The sequence below is a fragment of the Gekko japonicus genome, unplaced genomic scaffold (genome assembly GCF_001447785.1).
Source record: "Gekko japonicus isolate JY-2015 unplaced genomic scaffold, Gekko_japonicus_V1.1 scaffold117, whole genome shotgun sequence".
In the NCBI taxonomy this organism is placed as follows: domain Eukaryota; kingdom Metazoa; phylum Chordata; class Lepidosauria; order Squamata; family Gekkonidae; genus Gekko; species Gekko japonicus.
In genome coordinates, this window is record NW_015173676.1 from 1,865,387 (window position 1) to 1,880,491 (window position 15,105).

Below are 15,105 nucleotides of genomic sequence, written 5' to 3' on the forward strand. Positions count from 1 at the left end.
AGATCACGGCGGAGCACCGAGACTTTATCTGCAAAATAGCTCGCAAATGCCTCACAACCGATATCCAATCCCCTAGCGTTTTGTCTGCCCTGTGGCAGAGCTGCCAAGGACCGAAATGTACTAAATAATTGGGCCAGGCTTGAGCTAGCAGATGCAATCGTGGCCGCATAGAAATCTCTCTTTGCGGCTTTGACTGCCATCTCATAGGCTTTCATAAACGTCCTATAAGATGCCCTAGATGCTTCGTCACGAGCTCGGTGCCACCATCTCTCTAGCCATCTCAGTTCTTGCTTCAGCTTGCACAGCTCTTGGGTATACCAAGGCGCTCGCCTAGCACGAGTGCGGAGAGGGCGCCTGGGAGCGATCTCGTCGATGGCCGAGGAGACCCGGACATGCCAGTCCTCCACCAGCTCATCCAGCGAGCCACCAGGGGGCCTTGGATCCCACAGGGCCATCTGGAGCCGCAAAGGGTCCATTTGGTGCCGCGGGCGAGCATAAATTTGCTCGCCGCCTAAGCAGGGTCGGGGTGGAACCTTCAGACAGGCCTTCAGGGCCCGGTGGTCCGACCATGGCACTACCTCTGTAGTGATCCGGTCCACCTTCACCTCCGCCGCGAAGATCAAGTCGAGCATGTGACCGGCCCGACAATGGGGAGAAATCCCTACTCTAAACACTAAAGTAATGATGGAATGCTTTAACTTCCAAGATTTACTAGCACCCTAGCAGCAACATTTCTTAGGATAAGAACAGAGATTAGGCTTTAGAGTATTGCATGTTTTCACTTTTTCTTTGCATCCTTCCTCAGTCTGGTGTCTGAAAACACCATGTGTACTCTTTTTATTTTTATTAACCTTCTTCATATTTGAAATGGTCTAAGCCTGATCTCTGTAAACACACCACAATTATTCAGTCTCGCTATCCAAAAAGTGGTAAAGGGGAGAGCCAATAGGTGAGCACAATACCTTGAAATTGTGATGGTGTGACAGATCATCCCTGCACTAGTTAGTACATGCAAAATAGGAGACATGGCAACCAGATGGATCCTCTAAACAGAGAGCTAGATGTGCAAATACATCCAGCCAGAGATACTCTCAGATTAGCTGATGGTAGCAGTTACCACCCCCACACACACTCTTTCACTACTGAGTCCTGTTACAGTGGTACAGAATAACTTGGCAGGAAAGGGAGGCTTTAAATGGCCAAAAGGGTTAGGGTTAATGAGTCCCAGTTTGAAGGCAGACGTTAACTCTGCCACCCTCCCCGTAGTGGCGACAGAGGTGTATCCTTTCTCATTTTAGACTGCAGCTTCCCTGGGGTGAAGCCTAACCTTTTGCTTAAGATACTTTGCAAAGTACCACTGTTAGTGTTATGTATATAGAAAACACAGAATACCAGCAAGCTGGCTTCCCCCTTCAGCGGGCTGGCATTGGAAGGGGGGTGGTGGAAGATTAAACTCCAATTAAACTTTAATTATGTTTAATGAATACCAAATACCTGACTAGCTGAATAAGCTTCTTATAATGGGAAGATTAGTTTCTCACAGCAACTTCCATGGAATGGTAATATACACCTTTTAGGGGGAAATTTTTAATTTTCTGAATGCAGAGTTCCTCTAGGTAGACTCCCGAAGTTCATCAACTCATTTATTAGGTGAAATTTTAAAGAGAGAAGGGGGCAGAAAGACTGCATTTTGCATTTTTTAAACTGTTTGTATATTAATCCACAGTTTAATTTGGTAATAGCTGCTGCCCACAGGGCTCCTGTGCTCTGGAAGGGAAAACAGATTTATAAAGTCAACGGTTTTGTACTTCCTTAGTTTCTTCCTCCCTTTTCTATGATGAGTTTTTTAGACTATAGATAGTATAAGAAGATAGCATCGCTGCAATCTTTAGGACACCTTGCTGGGAGTAAGTGCCTTAGACTAACATGGAACTTGCTTCCATGTAGACCTGCTTAGGCATAGAGTGCAATGCTAAATAGAACTGCACTATTCTAAGTTTGTTGACTTTAATTGGCTTAGAAGGGTATAACACTGCTTATGAATAACTTGTTATTTAACATTAATGGTTTTAGAGGAAGACTGGAGTGGAATGGCCCCAATTATACATGTAGGGATCCAAATACACACAAACCCATCAATGTGCAAGTGGAAATCACTTCATTGTGGATGTTGGGGAAAGCAAAGAGATTTCCTTCTTGCAATGATGCGCATACTGTGAAGGGGAAAAAACGACACGGAGTCGGGATGGCCTGATCAGACACAGGAAAGTACATCACAACCCATTTATTTATTTATTTAGACATTTTTACCCCGCCCTCCCCGCAAGCGGGCTCAGGGCGGCTTACAGGGGCATAAGCCCATACATAAAACCAATACAATCCAATAAAATCATAAAAATAAAACCACTACATACTAATAACAACAAAGTTATTTGTTTCTCCTGGTGTCCTTTAACTCAGCTTCTGTGGCGGAGCAGAACAGGTTGCCGACGACTGGGGCACTTCCCAGATGTTGTTGTCTGATCGCACCCTTTAAATCTGCCCGGCATTCATTCCTATGTCGGGTCTAATTGTGCGTAGAGGGCTAATATACAAACAGAATGGCTACAGCATTCTGGATCCCACCCACAGTCAACAGCTACAGCCTATATTAGGCTACAACACATGTTCTTTGGCTCAGGTCGCACCTCCCAAAAGACTCATTTTTCATCCTTCAGGGTTGCATATTTTGACAAAATTTTCTAATTATTGCTACCACAAAACCTAATCCTGACTTTTCCACAGTTTCTTGAAGTTTTATTAAAGTTTGTCAAAGTTTTGTATTATATAAATAAATGTAAAGGTAACTCTGATCATTATGCCACAACAAAAGCTGACCTTTAACCCTAGCCTAACTTCACCCCAATTTTTCAACATTCCATTATTACTTTTAAAAACTCCATTTAATTTAATATTAGCACCAGTACAGAAACTAACTGATTAAGAAGTAAATTCATCCATCCCCATCAGATAGTGTAAAGTTAAGTTTACATATAAGTAAGCAATGATAAGAACCTAATGCTCATACAACAGAACGATCTGATGTCAAATGGTAAATAAGTTTTGGCTTTCACTCCTTTTTGGTCAATCTTGGCCAATTCCCCTCCTTATTACAGCCCCCAATCCACATGGCTTCTATCCATGCAAATCCACAAACCCCCATATAGCCTTGTTGGTGATCAAAGAATACTCGTTTTTCACCAATGGAAAAACTGGTTAGAACCAAACATTTGTACTTCCACTGAAAATTGCTAAGATATGCTACAATAAAATCATTGCTGAAAACCAGACAGACCGACCAGATAGATAGACAGACAGAACAGACAGATAGATAGATAGCAACCTGGCACCTGGAATTTGTCAAGGCTTGGACTAAGCATTCATTTACATTATTTGCAAATGGTTTTTGGCATCACTTTTTGTCACACCCACCAAACAGAGCTTCCTTCTCTATTCTGAAAACTGGAGAATTTTCATATACAATGCTGAGTGGAAACATACAACTTTGTTAAGACAATCACACAGTTGTGCCCTACTTGTACTTTCCCCTTAGCTCTCTTCTCCATCACAGATAACAGTCTACATGTTGAAACAGAGAGAGGATAACCTTGCTGAGAACACACCATACATACACCCATGTTCTCCTTTCCCCCCCAACTTTCCTTGCTTATATTCAGGGAATTCATTCTACTAATCACCTCCTGAACCTAGGAAGTTTATGTACAAAAGGAACAAGTTTACAAAGTATCTTGACTCAATAACAAGACCCTCCCAATAGAAGTGATATTGATGGGAGAAAGATGCCTATCATTGAGTCCCTTGCATAATACTTGTTCTGACTTCTGGGCTTATGTCTGCCACTCAGCATCAGCATCTTGACAAGATCAACAGCTATTTCACATACACACACAATACAAAGTTAACTATCTACACATCGCAAGCTGTTTAATGTACACAATACACTTCTCATTTGTAACATGTAGATTTAAACAGAAAGGTGTTGCTATGAAATCAAAACAAGAGGAAAGGTTATCTTCATGGTTATTCTGAGGGGCCAAACATCAAAAAGCAGAAGTTAAACACAGGTATATAAGACGGCCCATCTAATTGTACATTATCTTATGCAAAATGCTAATTGAAAAGCAACAAAATGAACTAGAAACTGTCATCAAGTTTAAACTATTAAGTAAACAGAATACACCTGAACTTAAGCAGGATACCTTGTTGAAGACTCCTGAGTAAGCTTAGCAATCATGGGATGAGAGATGTCCTCTTATGAATTAAGAGTTGGTTAAATGGCAGGAAGCAGAGAGTAGGTATAAATGGACAATTCTCAAAATGGAGGAAAGTGAGTGGTGGGATCCCATAAAGAATGGTGCTGGAACAAGTTCTATTTAATTTGCTCAAAGGTTATTTGGAATTGGGGCTGAGTAGTGTAGTAGACAAGTTTGCAGATGATACCAAATTATTCAGGATGGTAAAAACCAAGGTGGATTGTAAGGAGTTACAGGAAGATCTCTCTAAATTGGGTGAGTGGGCAACCATGTGGCAAATGAAGTTCAATATAGGTAAGGTGATGCATACTGGAACAAAAATCATAATTTTTAATATATGCTGATGGGGTCTGAACTGGTTGGGAGTGAGACTGAAAGAGATCTTGGGGTTGTCGTGGAAAATTCAATGAAAAACTTGACCCAGTACTTCATGCTAGTAATTATTAGGAAAGGGACTGAAAATAAAACAGTCAATATTGTAATGCCCTTGTATAAAGTTACATTGCAGCCTCACAGACACACTAACATAAACACAGCCCCCCATGACTGTTTTGGCGCTTGAAAAGGCAAGGGGGAAAAAAGACTCATGCCTAATTTGGATTAGGGCCTTGCAGAAACTTTTAAAAACTACAACTGCCTCTAAAATGTCAGCGGGGGCCATGGGATGGACTCTCATTTGGAATATTGTGTGCAGTTCTGGTTGCTGTACCTCAAAAAGTACATTCCAGAACTAGAAAAAGGACAAAGGAGGACAACCAAGCTGATCAGTGGGTTGGAGCACCTTTCCTATGACAGGCTGGAGAATCTAGGAAAAGAAAAAAAGATGGCTAAAGGGAGACATGATAGAGGTTTATAAAATTACATATGGGATGAAGAAAGTAGATGGAAGTTTTTTCTTCCTCTCCTGTAATACTAGAACTTGGGGGCACACAATGAAATTGAAATATATTCAGAACAAAGGAAATACTTCTTTTCTAAAATGTGGAATTCACTGTCAGTGGAGGTAGCAATGGCCACGAGCACAAATCTCTCTAAAGGGAGGTTAGACAGATTCATGGATAATAGGTCCATTAATTACTAGCCATGGTGATTGAAGGGAGCCTCCGCATCTAGAGACAACAAACGTCCTAATACCAGTTCCATGCCCTGGTTTGCCCTATATGGCAACTGGTTGGACCACTGTGTGAAACACGGTGCTGGACTATATGGACCACTGGTCTTGTTGAACAGTCTTTTCATATGTTCTTAAGCACTTAGACAGCTGGTAATCTTATTATGTCCAAAATAAAGCATATTTCATAACCAAATTGGTAATTTTTTAGTTCAAAAGGAGGGGGCCTGACATGAAGCTTGAATTTTATAAGTATGTGAAGATATGAAGGAACAAGCTTACATTTTATAAGAGTGTGAAGACATGGAGGAAGATGAAACAAGCTGGGAGGAGACCTAAAGTGAGGGGGGGAAGGCTTTATAAGTTGCCACCAGATACAGAAAGAATTAATTGAATAAGGTATCCATACCATTACCTGCTGGCACTTCAGAATAAAGCCAGAGAGGCTTTCAGGACCTATGTCAACATAGCAGAGTTATTCCCAATAAAACCTTTTTTAGTTACAAGGTAAAGAGAAAGAATTAAAAAAGAGAGGCATTTGGAGTAAGCGCAGATCTAATTATGAGAATCAACTATTTCCGTTCTTTTTTTAAAAATATATTTTTAATTTTATAACAACAAAAAACCAATACAGCAACACAAAATTACAAACAAAACATAGACTGGGAGAATCGAAACCATTAAGTATCTCTTGAGTTTTGCACCTTAACATGGAACTTATTAATAATCTTGTTATTATGCTTTAATTGTATTCTGCTTTGGTTGTATGCAAAGTTCATTTAATGTATTCTTCAATCCTTCTGTAAAGTCTTGACCATGTGTTTTCAAAAATCTCCTTTTGTCCTTTCAACAATAAACTTAATTTGTCCATCTCGGCAGTTTCCAGTAGTTTATTTATTATTTCTTCTTTTGATGGTATCTCTTTTTTTCCAGTATTTAGCATATATTATTCTAGCAGTTGTTACAACATGTATAATCAAATAAAAGTCCTGGTTTTTTTACAATTTTCTGGAACTATATTCAATAAAAACAATTCTGGTACAGAGGGTATGCTAGTTTCTAAAAATAAAATGCAATATTTCATGTATCCAGGCCCAATATTTTTTGCTTTTACCACAGGTCCACCACATATGGAAGAGCCAACATTTTCTTGACATTTCCAACAATCATTAGACATATTGGGATAAAATTTTGCTAATGTATCTGGAGTAATATACCGTTTATAAAACATTTTATAAATATTTTCTTTATAAGAAATTGCTTTGGTAATTTTTGTATTTGTTTTCCAAATCTTTGACCATTGTCCTAAATTTTGTGCCCATTTCACCATAGAACACTTAACCACCTCATCTTGTGTTTTCATTTCTCATATTATAACATACAATTTTTAATAAGTTTTTCATCATTAAGAATCAATATTTTATCCATTTCTGTCATCTTATCATGAAAACCCATTTGTTTATCCTTAAGATATCTAGACTCTAATTGTGCTCTTTCCCACGAGCTCAAGTTAGTATCTTGCTTTTTAAGAACATCTGTTGACTTCAACTGATTTTTATTGTCAAACAAATCTTCATATCACCACACTGGATTTTTTTGGAATAATTTATGATTAGCGAAAGCTTCATGAGACCCATTTTCATATCTTGGTATAAAAAAGTCTTTTAGTTTCTTCCCATACCTTCAGTAAGGATCTTCTAAGGATGTGCTGTTTAAAATACTTGTGTGTATTATCTCTACCATACCAAACAAATGCATGCCAGCCCAATACTAAATCATGACCCTCCAACATTAGTATTCTTGAGTTATCCAATGTGATCCATTCTTTCACCCACATCAGTGTAGATGCTTTATACTATAGAGACCAATCTGGTAGAGCAAATCCAGCTCTTTCCTTTGCATCCTGTAATGCTTTTAACTTTATTCTTGGTCTCTTGCCTTGCCAAATGAACTGTTTCAGCAGTTTATCCAGTTCGCATTGCAAAGTTGATCATTGTTCTAGCATAAAATTTCAACTGACATTTTCAAATGCTTTTCCACATCTAAAAAGCCATAGTTTGATTGCTGCACGTGAACCAAAACTTCTGTCACAGATACCCATACTGCATTTTCATAAATCACAGCATAAGAGAATGCTGATTCCTATGTATACTGTTATATACAACATAATTTCAATGATAAGTTTGTTGTTAAAATGTGAATCATTCTGGCAACAATGCTATCATGTGTTCAACTATGGTAATTTATTTGGTGTTTTAAATATTACAGTTTAACTTGATATCCAAATGTACTGGTAACCCTAGCTATTGTGACTATATGAGATTGTTTCTGAGCATATATATATATAATTATATATATATAATTTTAACATTTTTTAATTCCTACCTCTGAGATGACAAAACTTTACATGTGCTAAGATAGCATAGGGTGCAGCAGTTCCCGCCCCCCCTTCTCCCTCAAGTATTGGGTAGATTTATAGTTTTGTTTTAAATGACACAGATAGGCTATTTAGTACAATTTTATACACTAAATTATAAATTATGCATTTGTTGTTCTTAAAGTTGAAAATGTTTAGATTTGACAAGAAAGAAAACATTGCAAATATTTCATTTTCTTTCAGAGGCCAGGTTTTTTATCCATGGCTTCAGAATTTCCAGAAATTGTAAACCTCTATTCTGCTTGCATTTTAAAAACCTGTTTAGGGAGAAAGTAATATTGGGAATGGCTTTTAGAATTCCTCCAGTTCTTTCTCACTAGGCTTTCCTTTCTCTGCCCTATAATTACCACTAGCATTTGGGGGATAACATAAAACAGCCCATCCACTAAGATTTATACTTCCCCTATTCTATGCAAATAAGAAAACGCCTGCAGTATTTGGAGTTTCTCTACCTGGCTTTGAGAAAAGATGGGAGAAAGGAAGCCAGAAGGTTTTTACCACAGGCCATTATGGAGCTCCTAGCTCCCCCTGTTGAGGAAGTTTTTGCAGTTAGATGGAAAATAGTCCACAATCTATGTAAGTAAGGAACTGGAACTAGTGCTAGTCCAGGACCACATTCTGGCTCAAGCCCACCCTAACAAAATAGATTTCTAAAAAACTACTTTACTTCAGACATAAAGGACATATTTTCAATACAGGTTTGCAGAAAGTTCAGAATGCAGTTAGTCCATTTTCCACTTATGATTTCCTGTGCCACAGAAAGCACTACAGCTTTCCCTGGTGCACAGACAGAAGAGGGCAATGCACTAGACAAGCTTCAAGGCAATGTCAGCAACATGGATTTTGCTCTGGCATTTATCTCATACACCATCGTATTTCTAGCCCAAGACAGTTTGCTGATTACATAAACACTTGTCTCTGGCATACCATCAGATAACTGGGCCTAGCCTTTTTGTGCAGACAAAGAGGCCTATAAAGCATACCATTTATAAGCAGAGGTGCAGAGACAAAGCCTTTTACTGGTATTTAGCAAAATCAGTGTTTTTGCAGAAACATAAAAAAGAGGGGGATTGCTTTACAGCTGTTTAGACAAAAACTTATAAGAAAAGCTGGTTATGTGGCAGGGGTAGAGGACAGAGCGGAAGTAAGTGCTAGGAGAATGAGAGGTTCATTACATGACCCAAAGAATTATGTTGCTTGCTGCAGTCATTCACCACACAACTATGATTTTGCTAAGTTTTCCAGCTTTCTTACTGTACAGGTCTTCCACAGATGTACAGTACTAGCCTAAGTAGAGCTTGGAGCCAGTTTGGCGTAGTGGTTAAGTGCGTGTTCTCTTATCTGGGAGAACCGGGTTTGATTCCCCACTCCTCCACTTGCACCTGGCTGGATGACCTTGGGCAAGCCGTAGTTCTGATAAGAGCTGTCCTTGGATAAAGAGCAGTTTCTGAAAGAGCTCTCTCAGCCCCACCTACCTCACAGGGTGTCTGTTGTGGGGAGGGGAAGGGAAAGGAGTTTGTAAGCCACTCTGAGACACCTTTGGGTAGTGAAGGGCGGGGTATAAATCCAATCTCCTCCTCCTCCTACCTCCTTCTAAGCCAATTTACTTCAAAAGACTTATAAGGGTATAACTCTGCTTAGGATGGCACTGTTAAAAACAGAATGGAAAGGCGAACTGGGGCAAATTCTGCATTGTCACCACAGCAGTGCTTCAGTGATAGAATCTTCTACCCCCTTCTGTCCAGCTGCATTATGTCATGTGCCAACCCCCTCTCCCTAGTCCTGCACTTACAGTGTAGGGGGTGAAAGAGGGTATGCAGTAGGAGAAGGGAATCAGCAAAAAAACCCACCCACCCCAGTTTAGCTGGCAAAATGCCTTCCATCAGCATAGTTAGGAGACAATCCAGTCTTTAATGTATTACAATACAGTCTCTACTTGTGAGAAGAACTGTTATCTTTCATTTTACAACTAAAACATTGTAACACAGATTATCTGTGCAAATCATTCAAGGTTACAGAGAATAAGATCTCCGGGCGAAAGTTTCTGAATGAGAATTCCATATTTGAGTCTCTCTCGTCTCCTTGGGTTTATAGTTTGTATTTCAAGTGTTATTCATCTCTATCTACAGAGGCTCCAAAAATTTTCATTTAAAAGACTGAATTTAACAGCCAGGTACTCATCTTTTATCAACACATGAAGTTATACACAAGAGCATATAGAAGAGAACATAAGAACATAAGAGAAGCCAATGTTGATTCAGGCCAATGGCCCATCCAGTCCAGTCACACAGTGGCCAAAAAGACCAGGTGTCATCAGGAAGTGCACCAGTGGGGCCAGGACACTAGAAGCCCTCCCACTGTTGCTCCCCAAGCACCAAGAACACAGTGCATCACTTGCCCCAGACTGAGAGTCCCTATCTATACCTTGTGGCTAATAGCCACTGATGGACTGAGAGTTCCTATCTATACCTTGTGGCTAATAGCCACTGATGGACCTCTGCTCCATATGCTTATCCAATTCCCTCTTGAAGCCGTCCATGCTTGTAGCCCCCACCACCTCCTGTGGCAGTGAATATGCAGACTGCATGTTCATAAATCTGCATCTTATTTATTGCAGACTGGGGTTTTCTTTGCATGTTAACTGTGCAGTGGTGGGAAAGAAAGAAAAGAACTCAGAAAATGGGGGTGATGGCATGTGGCAGTGCAAGGAACCAGTCTGACACCACAAAAAACTAGAGTCCTTGGCCAGATCTATCTAGTTTTTAAGCTTTAACTAGAAATGGCACACACATCTTCCACTATTTCTCAACAATGGTGAGAGCTAGTCATTTTATTTAGGTTCCCCAATCTCAAATTTGTTCAGTGAAATCCCCTAGACTCTACATCAGAGGTCTTGAATTCATTTGTTACGAGGGCCAGATCTGACATAAATATCACTTTGCCAGGCTGGGCCATGTGTGCCATAAAATGTAACACAAGGTACTGGAGATATAAACTTTATAAAGATGATTTCAGATGCCAAATGGCTATAGCAGGTGTGAGTGGATTAGGTGTGATATGCAAAGGGGTGGAGATATCAGTATTGGTGTAATATACAGAGGCGTGGCAATATCAGCATTGGTAATGAGACAGGAAACCTAGGTCTCAATTTGGTACAGGAGGATTCAGTGAAGGAGGATGCAAAGAATAAGTGGAAATAAGTCTGAAGAAGTAAGCAGTGACTCACAAAAGCACATACCCTACCACAATTTTGTTAGTCTTTAAAGGTGCTACTGGACTCTTACTCTTTCTACCACTTTTAGAAACCACAACATTCAAAAACCAGTGGGGGGACATTTGGTGACCTAAAAGTAGCAGTTCTCTGACAAAGGAATTTCAAAGGGAGATTAGAAAGAGAGACTGCTGAATTGCAACTGATCATGAAGCTCAAGAAAATGTGAACTCCTGGACTGAATTGAGACCTAGATTTCTTCTCTCATTATCAATGCCTGCTATTGTCATTTGGCATCTGAAATCACTTCACTTTCCAAGATGTAAGGACAGATGAACTCACATTCCAGCTGTATCTGAGGAAGTGAGCAGTGATTCATGAAAGCTCATGCCCTGCCACAAATTTTGTTAGTCATTAAGGTGCTGCTGTATTCTTCTTCCTTTTCACTAATAAGGAATGCAAGGTGTGCTGTTAGGTTTCTCCCCCCTCATCTGTTAGAAATGGAAAGGGGGATCTCTCCAAGTGCCATGGGATGGTCTCTCTCTCTCTCTTATGTTTTTTGGGTTTAAACACAGGACTCTTCCCCACCCCCATACCTGGAATAAAACATTTCTGGGTCTAAACACAGGTCGTGCTCTTTCTCTCTCTCTCTCTCTCACACACACACACACACACTCTCTCCCTCTCTCTCTCCCCCTCCCTCCCTGGTCTTCTGAAAAGTCCCACAAGACGCCATTTTTACCCTCTCTGTGTCTCTCTTCCTCCTCCTCCCTCCCCAGAGAAGGAAGGGGAGGGGGGAGGAGCCCTCAGCCAATGGAGGCAAGGCTTTCTTTCTCACCTCCTGAAGCAGGAAATAGGAGAGACTGGGGAAAAGGAGCTGCGACATTACAAACAGGAGCCAGGAAGCAGCTCAGAGTCAGCTGCTCTTGGGCTGGCTTGCAGCTCGCAGGCCATATCTTTGACACCCCAGCTCTATACAGTACTACCCAGCTGCAGCTATGCATATGTATATACAACTGACTAGTGTAACATTTCTCAAATGGTGTCCCTGGACTCTTGGGGACCCATGACAGAAGTCACATCTCATCAGACTAACATTAAAACTGAGCCCTATCAATTTTCTAAGATTCTTCACCTCAGGGGAGGGGACCAGAATCGGCTTCCCATTCTTTCAAATGGCTGGAGCTCACAGAACTACTGACATCCACAGTCACCTAGATTCCACATTACCACAAAGCACTAGCCAATAAATGTGCCGCTTGGTTGCTGGGAACCAACAACTCAGCTATAGAGACTCAAACTGGCTGAGTGGCATCAAGGAGGTAAAGCCCTAATGCAGTCATCTTATGTTACTTCCAGTATAAAGTTGAACTGATTTTCCAATGCAAAGGATTTCAGCAGAGAGAGAGAGACGTCCATTTGCATCCACGGACAATAATACTATAGAGGGTTTTTCAACGGAATATCAGAAGTCCAGGTTACATATGATGCTGGTCTTTCTATTTCTTTGAACTCCTATGAAAGTTGCTCAGCTTCCCACCCCTGTTCAACTGGTCTCTATCTAGCAGTTACTAAGCTGTCTTGCTGTCTTCAGTGCAAAGTCACTTCCAGTTAAAGGGCGAAACTGAGTTGCAACCCTTACAGAATCAGCTATTCCCTTGTAGACCATGTATATATGATAAGAACATTACTCATAAACTTGCTCATAAAATGAAACTGATAACAGTCTCATTATATTATTGAGAAGACTGGAGCCTTCACAGGACATATGAGGCTTACTGCACACACTCTGAAAAGATGAAGTTGTGTGGTGTGTGCTGGTGGAGAGTGTAGGGTAAGGCTTGTCCTTACATGAAAAAAAATTAATCAGACTGGGGCTCCTCAACTTACTACAGCTTAAGAATCACTGAACTAGTGAATTCTGGTGTTCTAGTTTAAAAGGAGCAGCAGGTTAAGAGAGATGTCAACAACTTTAAATAAAGCTCAGGAGCAACAGCGTACATTTTAGCTGTTTCAAGAAGGTGCCATCCCCACCAGGTAACACTCAGCTCCAGGAAAATTTACCTCTGTGCAGAAAGGTGTAAGCTGTGGGTGGACCACTGGCTGCACATACATGTGGAAGGTGGATTCAATCTCCATTGTCCTGCCATTTAGCTTCAGGATGGGGAACTCAATGATTTCCTGGAATAAGAAGATGAAGTGTTAATGAATCCAATAAAAAAAATCACTATACATAATAAACTGGTTACCCCATGTCAATCACAAAACAAGTAAAACCAAGCCACCCACAGACAAGATAGAAGTGTCAACATATTCAGGAGACTCTCCAGAAATAACCCAAAGAAAAACCACTTAAAATAGCATGATTAGAACCAAACCAGTTTGAGGACCAAAGGACATTTAGAGCAGCTAAGAGTCAGTTAAAGAGAAAGGGAAGGAGTAACCATATCAAGTCCCTGAAAGCTTACAAAATCCGGGAGGAGAGTAACAAGTAGGCGTTCGAAACTGTTTCCTCTTCCAATGATACTTTTCAGGCCCCCAGTTTACACTATCTTATAATTTCAAATAGATATTTTAAAAAATACAAAATAAAGTCAAGCTGCAACTCCATGGAAGAACACATAGTTATGAAACAACAACAGCAGCAACAAAAAGGAGCACCAATCAGGATCACCTCTTCCATCTCCCTATTGTGTGGAAGATCCTGGAGTTTCTACACAACAGGTACACAAATGTAGCTTGCAAAGATTATAGATGCCTTCCAAATCCATCTCACAATTTTGGCAAGATAGCACTGACCCCCAGATCCTGAGACTATCAGACCTGTTTATTCCTCTAATATCCACCTACCCTAAACATCTTCTACTCCCTTAGCCTAGTGAAAAAGAAATTACTTGCAATACATCATAACTTGCTAATGGTTATCTCCTGACAATATTACAACTAGGGTTACAAAGTGATGCTGAACAATGGTCTCTGAAAGAAGATTTTCCCAGTTTACAGGAGATAGGCACCACTATCGAAGATTTATGGATCCTTTTGACATGTCACTTGAGGATGCTGAATCACAGCTACAGACCATGTTAACTGACCTGTATTTTCACAGTTATTGGCAAAAAGAAAAAAAATGCCACTTGTACAATTCTACTAGCTTTTGGATGGTTTATGTCTGCAATTCCAAGTGCTCTTACATGAAAAAAAGTTCTACTGAAATCAGTGAGGCTTACTTCAAAGAACACGACTTTAGAACCAGAGTTCCAAATGTGTAAAGCTAACATAACGTGCACTTCAGCTTTACTCTCTGGCAATATATATGGTATATATTGCCAGAGAGTAATGTTATGTTAGCTCTATATAATATAATCTCCTGCCAACCTAGCAGTTCGAAAGCAAGAAATTGCAAGTAGATAAATAGGTACCACTTAAGTGGGAAGGTAACAGTGTTCCGTGCGCTTTGGTGTTTAGTCATGCCAGCCACATGACCACGGAAATGTCTTTGGACAGCGCTGGCTCTTTGGCTTTGAAACGTAGATGAGCACCGCAACCCTAGAGTCGGATTCGACTGGCTTTCGAGCAAGGGAACCTTTACTTTTTATATAATATAATATACCTACAAAAAACAATCCGGATCACTGAGTTTTAAGTAAGTACAATACCAATTCATAAGAAGCCAATGATAATTCCAAATCATAACAAGAAACAACCTAAGAGTGCAAACCTAAACAGTTACACTCATCTGAAATAGCATGTTTCAGAGCTGGGGAAAGCAAGGATTATTTACCATATTCTTGTGGATCCTGTGCAAGTTATATATGCATACATTTAATTTTCAAACAAATCCCAGCTCTCAAATTCGAACACTATCCCATTACATAATACACTGAAATCCACATGCCAAAATCTAAAGTTGAAGGTACAGTGTATTTCACTTTACTCAAGCCTTTGTGACTCCCACATGGAAAGTCAAGACAACATAGAAAGTCTGCTTCTGCTCCACTCCCATACATAACTATATGTGTAATGTCCGTGACTA

At 40.2% G+C, this 15,105-nt stretch overlaps 1 protein-coding gene across 2 annotated transcripts in view; it reads right to left on the minus strand.

Moving 5' to 3' along the window:
* Positions 1-15,105, minus strand: part of ERI3 (ERI1 exoribonuclease family member 3) — a 315,640-nt gene that overhangs the window by 247,160 nt on the left and 53,375 nt on the right. For both annotated transcript variants that reach the window (XM_015422947.1, XM_015422948.1), the window contains exon 3: positions 13,137-13,253. In XM_015422947.1, coding sequence (XP_015278433.1) covers positions 13,137-13,253 — 117 coding nt within the window. The remainder of the gene's footprint in view (positions 1-13,136; positions 13,254-15,105) is intronic.